Source organism: Rhamphochromis longiceps, linkage group LG9 (assembly GCF_057381845.1).
Source record: "Rhamphochromis longiceps isolate RC_006_pf linkage group LG9, R_longiceps_female_GT1.1, whole genome shotgun sequence".
In the NCBI taxonomy this organism is placed as follows: Eukaryota; Metazoa; Chordata; class Actinopteri; order Cichliformes; family Cichlidae; genus Rhamphochromis; species Rhamphochromis longiceps.
Genome location: NC_140565.1, coordinates 21,286,328 through 21,300,007, shown reverse-complemented (window position 1 = coordinate 21,300,007; position 13,680 = coordinate 21,286,328). Strand labels below are relative to the sequence as shown.

General features: G+C 44.1%; 1 protein-coding gene across 1 annotated transcript; it reads right to left on the bottom strand.

Annotated features, from left to right (window-relative positions):
• Positions 1 to 518: 518 nt before the first annotated feature.
• csrnp1b (cysteine-serine-rich nuclear protein 1b) lies at positions 519 to 13,221 on the bottom strand. The gene is made up of 5 exons (XM_085418811.1): positions 12,649 to 13,221; positions 6,273 to 6,471; positions 4,262 to 4,521; positions 3,870 to 4,166; positions 519 to 3,765 (listed from the first exon to the last, which is right to left on the bottom strand). The coding sequence occupies exons 2-5, from the start codon at positions 6,451 to 6,453 to the stop codon at positions 2,773 to 2,775; spliced, it is 1,731 nt and encodes a 576-aa protein (XP_085274937.1). The 5' UTR covers positions 6,454 to 6,471; positions 12,649 to 13,221; the 3' UTR covers positions 519 to 2,772.
• Positions 13,222 to 13,680: the final 459 nt, after the last annotated feature.

Here is a 13,680-nt window from a genome sequence, read left to right as displayed (position 1 = left end):
CAGTGTACTGTAGATTACCTGAGCTACACATAATTTGAAAGTACATTAGTGTGCTTATTTTACTTTTGCTACTTTTAGCTTCACATGTTTAATGTAAACCCTGACCCCAGGAAGGGTTTGTGTCTCTGGCTGGAATTGAACCAGAAACCCTTTGCTTGGCAAACAGATGTGCAAACCGCTACACTTCTTGCAATTATTTGCTGGTCTAGAAAGGGTTAAACCAATTATAACATATTTTTGGCTTATTCGCTAAAATATATTATTAATATATCAAGTATACCCCCTCCCACCAAAGAAAGCTAGAAATAATACCCCTAGGAGTTTTTGTCCATGCTTTTTCCCCCAACAATGCAAAAAGTTTACTTTTCAGCATTTTACAAAGACAAAAAACAGTCAAAGATTTAGAAAACATTTTTTTTATTATTATTATTATTATTTGGAGGGACAGGCTGTCAAAATGGCGTAGATGAAAGACACTGTTTCTGAACAGCAGGTTAATGTGTGAGTATGTAAAAAAAAAAAAAAAAAAAAAAAAAAAAAATTAAAGCAGCTTTGTTTGCTCTGCAGGACCATTCAAGCAGAAATATGTACAACACAAAAGGCAAAAAAAGTAAGACAATTTCTTTGAAAACAATATAAATTGTACTGTAATACATTACATTGAACACTCACTGTTGCCATTTCTTCATGAGATTTGATGTTTTATACAAGAGAATCAAATGCCTGCTTGCAAAAAAAAAAAAATGAGTGCCCTCTTCATGGCATAAGAACATATATTGGATGGACTTCAAAGTAATCGAAAAAGGCAAAAAAGCGAATAATACAGTTCCAAAATGTGCACTCGGCACTTTTTCAAAGTATACAATTAATCAGAACAAGTTTTAACAAACAGGACCTGCATGCATAATTTCTAAAGGGTCCAGAAAGGCTGTTGAAACAGCTGTAGAAAGGGTGAGATATGTACATTGACTCTCTAGTGTCCCTCGGCTCTTCACACAGGTGACAGCACAATCACCTTTGAAAGGTCTCGTTCAATAATTAATGAGGCAACTCTTCAATTTTCAGGGTTTGCGCGTGCGATAAAAATTGTATAATATATGCAGTTTTTATGCACAAAAACCCTTTACATGTGTAAGTCATAACATATCGTAAGCCAAGTCACAGACTTCCAAAGAAATTCAGAGTACAATCAAATTGATCTTCGCAATTTACTTAGTTTTAGTGGCATGTCTCTAAGATATTGAACCATAAGGCTGCCTATGAAAAATACTTCAGAATGCTGGAGAGCAATAACCTTCATAAGTATACATTTCTCTATAATTCATATATTACAAAGGTCGACCCAGATTGAAAATTACTCGCTTTTGCTTAATAAAATATTCAATTTGTCAGTGATTAGAATTCTTTTGTCATTCTACATAAATTAGTTAGAAAATATTAGTGTAATTTTCTATGTTTACATTATAGGCAGCAATACAACAGAACCATAATTTAGTTTCAGTGATTAGGGAGATTCCACAGTTTTCAGTCCCAAAGCTTAAATGGAAGCGCTGTGCACACTCTATTAGCATGCATGGCTCCCCCCGATAAGCAGGCACATCCAGTAAACTTTACAACACCCCATTTTATTGCCAGGCGTCTTAAATTAAATAACTAGTGAAATAATGACATAATAAGTTATCCAAAAAAAAGAAAAAAAAAAGAAAATAGTTAAACTGTAAAAGAGAATAGATATTAAATACTTGCTGATGGACTTGTGATCCCATTTCCCATAACAATGCCTAAATGTGATATGGACAAGGAAAACAAAACAAAACAAAAAACAAAAAAAAACAGGAAGGAAGATTGCACTTTCAGGTGAAATATCAAACCACAGTGCTGCTTGAGTGAAAGTAGGCTTCATCAGAAATAAATAAAAGGAATTCATAAAAGGAAATAATTTAAAACAAAAGTAAAAAGACAATACAGCTACAGCTTTTAAATGGCATGAGCATTATATCTAGTTACCCTGCTCATAAATATGAAACTCCGTCATGTTAGCGTTTAACTGTTGAATCGATCCCGTTCGACCAAAACAATGCCTATTCATACATAACTATTTTTTTTCACAGATAAAGTGCTGATCAAGGAGATTTTAGAGGGATTTTATTTGTACCATAAAAGACCCTTGGGAGAGATCTTGAGGAGAAAGAGTCCACTAGCTTTAGGATTTAACACGAGGAGGACCCCTTCTACTCAAGTCGTCCGGGTGTTAGCCTAAAATCTAGGGCGCGAACAGGTTACCATTTGACTCTGGTTTTCATATGAAGGCCATCACAGCAAAGGTACATTGCCTCCAAAAGCTAGAAAAAAATCCCTGAGGTGCACATTCAGCTGTGTTGAGATTCCCAACCTGGCCCCAGAGGGTTCATTCCCATTTAGCGTATGGTTGGTGATCTTGGTTTGGTTAAACAAGCTTTCTTAGGAATTGAGAGCCACCACATCTTTTTTATTATTATTTTTAATATGCCTGATCAAATTGATATACGTTTAGTATCTCTTTCAACACTAGCTGCCGTCTCACACAGCAATCATTCCAAACTGCTTTGCTTACAATTTTGAAGGCAAGTCTGGAATTTTGAACGTTTATTAGGCGAGAGGGAAAAAAAAAAAAAAAAAAAAAAAAAAAAAATCAAACGCAATCACAGCTTCCTCCAACACTTTGACATCTTATGTGCATTTTCAAACCTGCGTTTTTCTTGCACTGTCCACAAATTTTTCACCTTGCGTGGGTCAAACTTTCACAGACTCCATCACAGACAATTTCATGGCTTCCTCCAACAGCTGATTGTCTGTAAAAGTGGCGGGGGGTTCTGGGACGGACTCTGAAAGGCCAATCAGCGACTCCAGGAGGCAGGTCCCTGGGTCACTGGCTGCAGGGAAACTGGGATAACTAGGCAACTGAAACTGAAAAAAGTTGTCCATGTGCTCGTACTCCTTGAGGGAGTTGTAGAGGGAGGTGGGCCCCAAACAGGGGAAGCCATCGAAAAACTCCAGGTCTGACTCAGACGAGAGGCTCAGCTCCATGTCGTAGCTAGCTGAGCGATCGACTGTGGGAGAGGGCGTGTGTGGAACACTACAGCTATGGAAGAGAGCGTTTCCCTGGTTGGCATTCTCATCCAAAAGTTCTGAAATGGCTGTTGCTCGATTGTCTGTTTGATCGTCCGAAGAGTCCAGCAGTGCAGCGTCTATATTGTCATTCTCATCTGCAAAGTCCACCATACTAAAGCTACTAAACGCCTCCGTAGATGGCTGCTGTTGCTCTTGCTGCTGCTCTGGGCAACAAGTGTCTTTGTCGCTCTTATCGCCGCTGTCCTTGCTACTTCTCGAACAGTTTTCTGTGTCACTGAAACACAGTATGCGGCTCAGGCCTTTCTCATCAACATCCAGCTGGGCGCTGGGCTCACACGGACCTTCGCCTGCCTCCGAGTCCTCACTCTGAGAGTCCGACAAGTCTGTCATATCGCTGCTGCAGCTGTTCTCCCCAGCTGCTGTCATCTCTGAGCTGAAGGGGAAGGAGGGCACTGCTGGTAAGGGGGTGGCACCGGTTGTGTTCTCCTCATCCTCTTCTGTGCTGGACTGCTCCTCCAGCCTCTTCTCCAGCTCCAGCTTCATTATAGTGTGGATATAATGCGTCTGTACCCTGGTGGAGTTGAACTCAATGCGGCCCTCCATGTTTCCGCATCCATCCTTGGTACATCCGCATGGAAAAGAGGAGTGGTCCATCTGCAAGAAGTAAAGAAAAGTTCTTAAATCATGCAACAGAAACTCCTAAGTTGCTGTGTCTTGCCCGGGTGCTCTTGATAGCATGAAATTGTTGGGGCTCTTACCTGACATTTGATGCCAGCCAGGCTGCAGCTGCAAGTCTCAGGTTCGCAGAACCCCTGACAGTCGCAACCACAGTTCTCCCTGGAGAGCCTCAGCTCGTGCAGCTGCCTCTTTTCCTCCTTGTCGATCTTCTTCACACCAGCCGCTTTGAGCAGCGCATAGCGGCGCTTGGACGTGTAAGGCTGGAGAAAAGAGCCCTCGTCGACGTTGGCTCCACTGATGTCAATATCCTGCTCTGGGATGTCATCCACTGTAAGTTTTTCGGCCTCCTCGCTCTCCTGGGTTCCATTTTTTGTCAGCTGAACACAACAAAAGGAACAAAGTTTATTTGTCATGTTGAACAGGCACAGTTTCATAGATCCCTTAACCACTGCATTTCTTTTATGGTGCACACCTTCAGTTTGAGAGCTTCCAGTTTCTCTTCCCTGAGTCTGTTGAGGAGTTTTTCCCGACGCAGGAGCCGCTGCTCCACGGCAAACTCTGCGAGCGAATATGTGCGGAGTGCACTGTGGCGTTGCATCATGCCCAGAGTGCATCCTCCTCGGCTGGGAACACTGGTGAAGCCCTGGCACCGAGGGAAGAAGAACACCGTCACCTGGTCAAACGTCACATTGCCCCGCCGCGCTCGTTTGGATTTCTTAAGGATGGACGTTGCTATGGATGGAAAAAAAAAAAAAAGAGGCAGGATTAGAATACATGATGCACAAGTAAGAGAGGATGCTCTAAAGAGGGGGGATTCTTACTTTCGTGCCACTAGATGGCATAATTCCCCAGCACTTGTACTTGAGAGGTGTATAAATGCTGCTGAACAGACTGTAAAAGGACACCCCTCTGATTCATTGCTCCCGCCTTATCATGTACCCAATTAAAAGACACTGCTAACAGGACTCTAACATGCTTACATCCTGTAAAGTGAAACCTACACTAACCCAAGAATCCATTTAGCTTTGTAACTTGCCCTACTGTGCGACAAAAAAAACAAAAAAACAAAACACCCAACCCAGGAATTTCCCTTTGTTGGCCAGGAAAGTGGAGGAAACAGAGCCGCCAGGATCACAAAAGTGGGGAGTAAATGCTTGAGGCTTCCAGATGGGGGTGAAGGGTGGAAGTGTAGCCCTAAGGGCAAGAATAAAACCTGCCCACCCGGGTCTCGCTGCTAGCTGACAATCCCCACAAATGGCCCAGTAACTGAAACGGGTCAAAGGTTCTCTCGCTGTTAAAAAGTGCTCACGATCTTTCTATACCCAGACAAATACAATAAAACCATATGGGAGCCAAAGTAGAACCATATGTGGGAAAAAAGCCCAATTATTCAAGTTTTATTATATATTCCACTTCCTCCACCCAGGAATATTCAACAAAACTTTAGAGACTCTTTTAGAGACAAGCAACTTTTTCCCTTCTGCCTGAGTCACCAGAACTTTTCGAATCTACAAGCCACATGTGTCGGACATTACAATTATTATTTGGTGGGGAGATCCTTGTAGACTTCTAGTTCGCCCTGAACTGGCCTTAAAAGACACAGAAAGCTGGTGTGATACCTGAAGCTTGGAAAAGTAACCTTTTACCTTAATAGAGGTAAGCGGCACACAATAGTTCTACTATGTGGTCTGATCTGCTGCTTGGGGTAATACACATAAAAATAAACTACCAAGGTACAGCTTCACATCCATCATCTTCTCTGCTGTGTCTAGCAGTCACTTCACAATTTCTGTGTAAACACTGGATTATAATGATCCAGCCAATCTGCTCCTTCAGATGTGTCTGCACGCCTTTTTTTCTTGATTGTCCTACCCCCCCCCCCCCTTTTTTTTTTTTTGTATCCCTTCACCCACTCACTTTCAGCACCTGTGCTGGGTGCACGCCCGGGCTTCAGACAAGGCTCTGTGTGTTCCCAGCCTTGGCAACCTGCCATGCTTCTCTTCCTGGCTGCCTGCCCCACCATCCTGGAAACCTCACAACTGTTTGCCCTTCTCCCGTACACTGCAATCCCTTTCCAAGCCGGTCCGTCCCCTAAAGCTCAGCAGACGCACCCAGGTCGAGACACAAAACGGCCCAAGGCCGCGCGACCCACATCATGCAAGAAAAGGTGAGGCTGTGCCTGCATGCGGGGCTTTGAGAAGAAGGTGGCGACACAGCCAAGGTGAGCAGCCAGTGCATAATGTGATTAGCCATTTTGCAGCTTTAGGGCATGAAATCAAAAGAGGTATTCATTGCAGAAGTCTGAAATCATTTCTGTGAAGTGTTTCATGGCCTTCCAGCTGCCTAAATTCCTTAACCTCTCCCCCATTTATCTAAGTTTGTTATCAGAGTCTCAGCGGATGTTAAAGGCAAGAGAATGCATTATAAAAACATGTGCCATCAGCTCTTTCTGTGATTTATTATCGCTGGAGAGAGATACTCACTGTTGAAATTTGTTGCCGGGGAGCTGGGGTTGCTGGGGGTGGAATCCAGGGTGTCCGAGAAGCAGCTCTCCGCCTCCGAGTCCCAGCCTGAGCAGGCAGAGGAAAGGGAAGAGGGCGACGGTGAGGAGTAGCATGGGTCCTCATCCACCTCCTCAAACTTCCTCTTGAGAAGCCCACTCATGGCGTTAGCGCAAAAGATCTGCAGCAAGGAGGAGAGAAAGAGACGAATTAGCAAATTACTAACAGTTATTTTAACAAATCATCACCGGATCTTTATTTTATTAACCCAATAAATTATCAACTGTACATTGTCAGGCTTTTATTTAAACAAAATCAATGGTACAAGTGAGTCATGTATGCATACCAGTCTCCTGCTACTCTCAGTTGAGAACAATGGCACAGGAAGCAATCAATCAGTTCCATTTGCCTAAGTCAACAATTAGCGAACCCTTCACCCTCTTCTAAATCTCATCGGCTCAGCAAACGCATAAATTAAGAGAGACGACCAAACAGAGGTGACCTGACATTTTATTTTCTAATCAGTCACTTTAAGCAGCCCTTGCAATCAAATATGCAGTCCGAAGGAAAGCAAGGGCAATTTGCCACTGGTCATAAGTAACGTGTCCACATAGAAGTCATTGAATACATGCGCAGCTACGCATAGGCAGAATGTTTTGTTGTCCACATATCCAGAGCTGAGTAAAAGATAGAAAAGTAAAAAAATAATGCTTTCAGTGGGAGGGAGTGCTGTCTGCCCTCTAATCTTTAAAAATATTGCCTAATATCACCTTTCCAAGTATAAGATTTGTCGATGTGTTTAATGTTTTTTTTTGTCGGGCAGCAACACTTTCAAAGCTCGACTAAATCCCCGTCTTTTTCCAGGCAAAATTTCAAAAAGAGCAACCGCTGACATGACAAATGAGCAGATTTGATGAAAAGCAAGGTTGCTGCTTTTGTGTTTTATGGTTAAGGGATACAAATGTGTCTCGTGACCTTAGCAAACACCAAACAATCTAATCTTCCCAACTTTTGAGAAGTTGGGAAGATTAGCAGGCGATGCTTGCTGCTAGACGGCACAGTTTATCATCACTGCGAGGACGAGCCCCTGCTATCTTAACCAGGGAGGGAGGGAGAGGGTGGAGGGAGGGAGGAAGGAAGTGAAGGGAGAGGTAGGACACAACCGTGCCGTGCTCCAGCACAGACACTCCCTCAGATGATGATGTGGAATGGGAAAAGGAGGCTTTACCTCGTTTCACCGTCAAACTGCTTACAAATCTTTCAACATTGCAGCTGAATCACTTTGATTTTCGTCATTTTTTAAAACATACTCTTACTAAACACAGTACTGCACACACGTAAAACACCCAAACATCCTTCCAACAGCTTAAAATGTGACCATTGCTCTTTAGCACACAGCCAATTTGTCAGAAATGCTCCAGTGACTTTATAGGAACTTTGAATCCATCTGCGATCTGCATGTCTTGCTTGTCTCATCGGGATGTCATTACTCAAAGAACAGAAGAAAAAGAAGAAGATCTGGAAGCTGGTGTACAAGGAAAAGAGCCATTTTCTGCATGCAACAGAGAGCAGTTATGAAAAAAAAAATCCTTATGACAAGGACAAAGGCAAAGTCAAGGGCAAGAGGCTGACACCTTCGTATAGGCAGTGGGTGCATCTTTGCAGATGTACAGGGAGGGGGTTATTGTTATTGCTGCGGTCAGATATTGTTGTCCCCAGTGCACGCTTGATGAATGAATCACCTTGCAATAGGTCAAGCCAACTCACACTGTCGCTGCAACAAACAAAAAAAGCTCCCTTCCACACTGTAGCCTTCACATTACACAGACAATAAGAGTGGAGGAAAAAAAAAAAGGAGGGGGGCACTGAATCCCCCCCATCCTATCCTTCAGCTTACTCGTGCAAAAAAAATAATCTCAAAATGCCTTGTACACGTATAACTAATATTATGACATGATGATGGGATTTGTCTTGAAACCATTTAGAAACACCTGGGTGCCGCATCTGTTGCTTTGTGTGTTCCCTTATCAGACAACATGTGTGTTCTGAAAAACACCACAAAGCTCACGTCTCTGTGCACGCAGAGCACGCGAGGGTTCACCTTACAATTCTGCCACCATTCCCAGCTCCAGTTCCCAGAAAAAAAAAACCCCACAAAAAAAAACAAAGCTGTGAAGCATCCTCCAGGGAGTGCATAGCGCCAGCTAAGCAAAGTCTTTTTAATTAAAAGCTGCAGTGAGGCAGAAGGGGGAGGGGGGGGGGGGGGGGGGGGGTGCGGGAGAGGGAGAGGGAGAGAGAGAGAGAAAGAGAGAGAGGTGGTGGGGGGGGGGGGGGGGGGGGGGGGGCAGTGGTGTCAGAACTGGGTCATTGTCTCTTGACTGCAGTCTACCTGACACATTGATTTGTTAATCCTGTTCAACGGGCAGAAACAATGGCGAGAGGTTAATCCTGGCAAGGGGACGGCTTGTAGTCAATCTGGAGCTTCTCAGCCTGCTCAGCCGCTGCACCCACTGAACAAGGCCAAGAGAGCACAGACAGCGGATGGAACAAGGGACCCGGGGTGAAAAAAAAAAAAAAGAAAAGAAGAAAGGAAAAAAAAAAAAGAAAAGACATTGCGTAGTGACTCATTTGCAAAAGGGTGGGACAAAGATAAAAAGAGGAATTCGGCGCTGGCTCGTCAAGAAAGCGGTGCCTGTGGATGTCTGCTCTAAATGGAGAATGGATGTGATCGGACAGCCGAGCCAGAGAAGGAGCGCAGCATGTTTTCAGCGTGCGCTAAATTATGCATCACTGTCATTCCATCAACCGCACACAGGCAGGCAGATAAAGGACGCATCCACCGAGGTGCTCCCCAGCCAGTTGTCACAGACTTGGAAAGATAAATCTCTGGCGAGGAGATTTGTCACCAGAAGCACTACACAGCTCAAGTCAGATGCATAACTATGTCAGTTGAATAAGATTATCTTGATACATCCAGCTACGGGGCTGTTTGTACGACTTTAGAATTTCAATTCATTTTGATTTTAAATCTGCAGACAGCCCCTCAAACCCTTTTATAAAAGAGTATTCAATTATTTGAGAAGGATGTAAAAGAGTTTGAATTACTTTTAAAAGGCAAAATGCCACGGTAAATCTTATCAAACTAACTTATCGGAAAGCTTTAGTTTAATCAGAATCACAAAAAAAGAACCAAATCATAAAAGCTTTCTTATACACATCTTTGGTTTTGCACAGATATCAACTTTCACCCTGTTTGAACTGCTCCCGTCTGCCCCTCAGCCATCAGGACAAGTCACAGTTGACTTTGCCCCCTCGCACCGCCTGTCCAGCCCTTTTGCAGCTGATAACCGTGTGGGTGGGAGCGACAAGTTGCACTAATCTTAGCCAGCCGGGAGCATTTACATGGCACACTGACAGCCTTGTGCAGTGTCTGAATGACTGACTGAGTGCTCATAAAATGTGATAATGATAAGCTTGGGAGCCTTCCCGTGTGTGTAGAACCGTGGCTGGGCAGGACAGCCCCTGCAGGCTTTCAAGGTACTGCACCTCTCACTTCCAGTTCTGACACCGAGAGGACGGGAGATAATTGATCAAAGCCGTCAAGGTGACGGATGGGCTGGATTCCAGCTCCTGCACAGCTGGGGGAAACACTGGCTCATTTCTTATGAAGTCAGCTGTTAGTCAGAAGCGCTCCACCTGCTGGAACAATGCAGGGAGCGCTCCCGCTTTCTCCTCTATAAGCCTGTTGTTCTCACCGAAGCCGCAAAGCTTGCTGTGACTGTGCCACAGAAACATTCTGTTCCTCTGCCTTGACCCGTGCACAGCGCGATTCCAAAAAGGAGAGGTAGTGGGAAGAAGGAGGGAGGACTGTACAAAACAAATAAATAATGTCATGTTTCCAAGCCACAGGAATTCCATTCTGGCAGCACTGCTCCCGCAGTAATAGTGGAAGAAGAACACAGGCTCTATCTAACCCAGATGTGTTTTCTACTGCTAACCACTGGAAAGTCCTACTCCCACTAGACACTTGAGCCAGCCACCTTTCCTAGCCACACCTGACAGGGTATTAGCTTGCACGTGGACTTCACACGCCCCAGGCTGCCATTAATCTGTTATGCAGAGCAAACCTAAATGTCCAGGTGATGCTTGCAGAGGACTATTTACCCACTGTTTGGGTTGCTTTACTCCTGCTTTAAAGGGAAGGCTAAAACTGTTTTTTCCACTCTTTACCTCGAATGGCATTCACTGTGCAGACAAAATGACATGCAGCTTTGATTTTTCTGTAACACGCTTGCAAATAACAGAAACTGTGCCAAGTGCACAGCAGCAAACTTTGAGAAAACCTCTTTAGAATAGCAGTCCACAAGCAGAAAACACACAGCTTTTGGGTGTGTGTTTGGGTGGAGGGAGGGGGAGTGGCTTCGGGTTCAGGGGTCATGCTCCAGTCTGGGACACTTGCTGTATGGAATGCTGAGAGAGGACAAAGCAGATGGGAGCTCTCGGCTGCTGTGTTGGAGGCTGTCAGCAGGCTCCGTGTTACCCCCTCCACACACACACACACACACACACACACACACACACACACACACACACACACACAAACACAACTCCACCCTCGTCTCCAGGCACAAAAGCGTGGGGCCATCCTGCGTGACCAAAATGAAGCAGGCACAGAGAACCTTGTCTGAACCCAGCATGCGGCTGCTGCCTCTCCCAGCTGGGGAGACAGATACTAAAAGTGTGCATGAGCTTCCTGAGGTTGTGAAACATGCACTGCAGTGCACAGGAAGTGGCCATCCAGATTATCTGTGCTGTGTCTGACAGCTGCAGGCACCACAAGGCAAACTGAATGCAGGATCACACGATGGAGATGAGGCAGTTAGGATGTGGGGATGTTATTCGCTGTGCTGCGAATTCCTTCAAATCATTTGAGAGGATTTGGGAGTGCATTGGCAGTTTTAATAAGGAGGCAGCAAACAGGTCAATTGTTATTTTAAAGAGGGACGTGGGTGCAAAATGTGTGCTATAAATGGAAAATGATGTTAAATAAGCAGAGACAATGACTTATTTAACACATCTGAAACCTCCTTGGACATTAAATGCACAGCACCGAGTGCTGTATTCCTTCTCAGTAAACAAAGGATCATTCAGCTCTCTGTAGCCTAATTCCAAAAAACATGATTCCAAAAATGATCCGGGTGAGGTCGCGCTAGAGACGATTAAATCGACTCAGGCGCTTTATCGAAAACAGACACTGTCCAGAGATTAAATAAATAAATAAAAGCCCCAGAGGGCAGTGTTATACCTGGAAAAAATAATAACATTAATAAATCAAGACCTTTGGATGAGAATAACAATAAAAATAAACCACATTGACATCATTTTCTCTTTATAGTACTTAAATGAATTAGAAACTTCAGTCATTTACGCATTTTAAAAGAAAGAAGAGAAAGGTCCACATGCCGTGATGGAAAACTGATCAAACAATGAAGGAGCTCCGCATTCCTTGTCCACACCTGGCTCAAAGACTGAACTGTTACCTGCATGTGGCAAATCGCTAAAATTCCCCCCCCCAAAATTAAAAACCTATAATTATATCGGGTCGAATAGGCACGTCGTACGAGTCCAGCCGGCTCTCTCCCCCAGCTGACCCGATCATGCCTCATGATTAATGCTAATTCTAATGACAGCAGCCCTGTCAGCTGTGTGCTCAGATGTAGTGCCTTCAGGAGTCGCTCTAGTTACAAGAGGCGCACCAGCGCCGCCGAGGTGAACAAGAACAACTCCGCACGGGCTGAATACACAAAGCCGACCTCATCAACAGTTCAGATCACCTAAATGAATCCGCAGCCGAAAACCCACAGCGGTGGGAAGCACGGCTTTCCCGGCGTGAGCCGTGAAGTTTGTAAAACGCTGATTAATCAGCGATCGATCTAAAAACAAATAAATCAATCAATCACCAAGTGAATGAAGCGGGTCGTGGAATCTCGCGTTTAAAAAGAAAATCAGTTAAATGACTTTAATTCTTTCCAGTTACCGTGAATACCAGCACCCGTGTGCTGCCACCAGAAAACAATTCATTAAAACTCAACTTTAACTAGCGGGGGCCACCACAGCCGCGTCCATTTCCAATAAAGCGTCAGGCAAAGTGTTCAAAAAGAAATCAAGCGAATAAAACCCTACCAGAGATGACACGCATAGACACAAACCGCACAGGGCATTTAAACGACTCCTGACACACGAGAATAAACAGTCAAACTATCTGGCTTCCCCCCTGCTTCCCTCCGCTGAGGTTGAACGCGTAAATTACGGTGTTCAATAACCCAGCAGCGAAACTCCCGATTCTGTTTGTACTCACCACCAGTTCAAGTATCCGATCACCATCAGTCACCGAATAGTCACGCTGGGTAAAACAGCCGACGGGTGTTAACGGTGGAAGTAATCCAAATGGCACGAATAAACGTAGCGCTTATCCCCCGCGTACACACAGCCTTTTTTTTATTCTCTCCTATTGTCTGTGCCTCTCTGCCGCACGGGGTCCGTACCAGCTGAAGCGCTTCCCTTGTCTGTAGCAGACTGCCGAGAAGCGCAGGCTTTTTCGTCAGTGGAAAACTCCCTCCTGGCGTCTAGTCTGACGCAGGCGGTGACACAAGGAGGCTGCCCACGCCGCTTCCTGCCCGTCCTTCTGTGTTTGGTTTGAGCCCTTACTACCTGCGTGAGAAAACTCAATTGGTCACTAATAATAATAATAATAATAATGATAATAATAATAATAGCCTGGGAGTAGTAGTAATAGATTGATGAAATAAACACAATAAAATACGTTTTTCTTCTTCTTTTTATCACCCTTTTTAAATACATACTCACTATTATACACTCTAAAGGCAGTTATAGGAATCCCCAGGTTCCTCTCTATATTAGCAGCTGATGAGCAGTCACAAACTGTGTGATCACCAGGCAGATAAAAGTCCTGCTATTGTAACGTGGGTGGTGCCTAAATGTTGTATACGCTGTGGCTTATTTCCAGTTAAAGGAAAACACTGAGTAAGCTGCATGAAATTCTGACTCAGTTTCTTTTTACATGGAACGCAAAAGTGAAGTAGGCTTTAGAGGAAACGCCACCTCTTATCATAACCAAGCAATCACAACTACTGTCCTGGAATGATTTCTCTTCTTTCTTTCTTTTTTCTTTTCTTTTTTAAATTACATGGTGAAAACAGTTTAGTTAACTAAGTTGGTTAACAAAGTAACTTGAGTGGCTTGATGTTTATTTAGGGCAATGAGATGAGTTTGAAAGCCCCAGAAACTGCATGCCCATCTTGTGTAATGGATGTACACACCTATTTCTTTGAAAAGAAATAGGTGTTTTTATTATTACATTTTCATGGCT

Bases quoted from the DNA above. Each gene is read 5' to 3' on its own strand.
- csrnp1b (XM_085418811.1), bottom strand. From the start codon at position 6,453: ATGAGTGGGCTTCTCAAGAGGAAGTTTGAGGAGGTGGATGAGGACCCA. The intron at 4,167-4,261 runs GTGTGCACCATA...TGTTGTGTTCAG, and splicing joins TGGAAGCTCTCAAACTGAAG to CTGACAAAAAATGGAACCCA. The intron at 3,766-3,869 runs GTAAGAGCCCCA...TACTTCTTGCAG, and splicing joins TGGCTGGCATCAAATGTCAG to ATGGACCACTCCTCTTTTCC.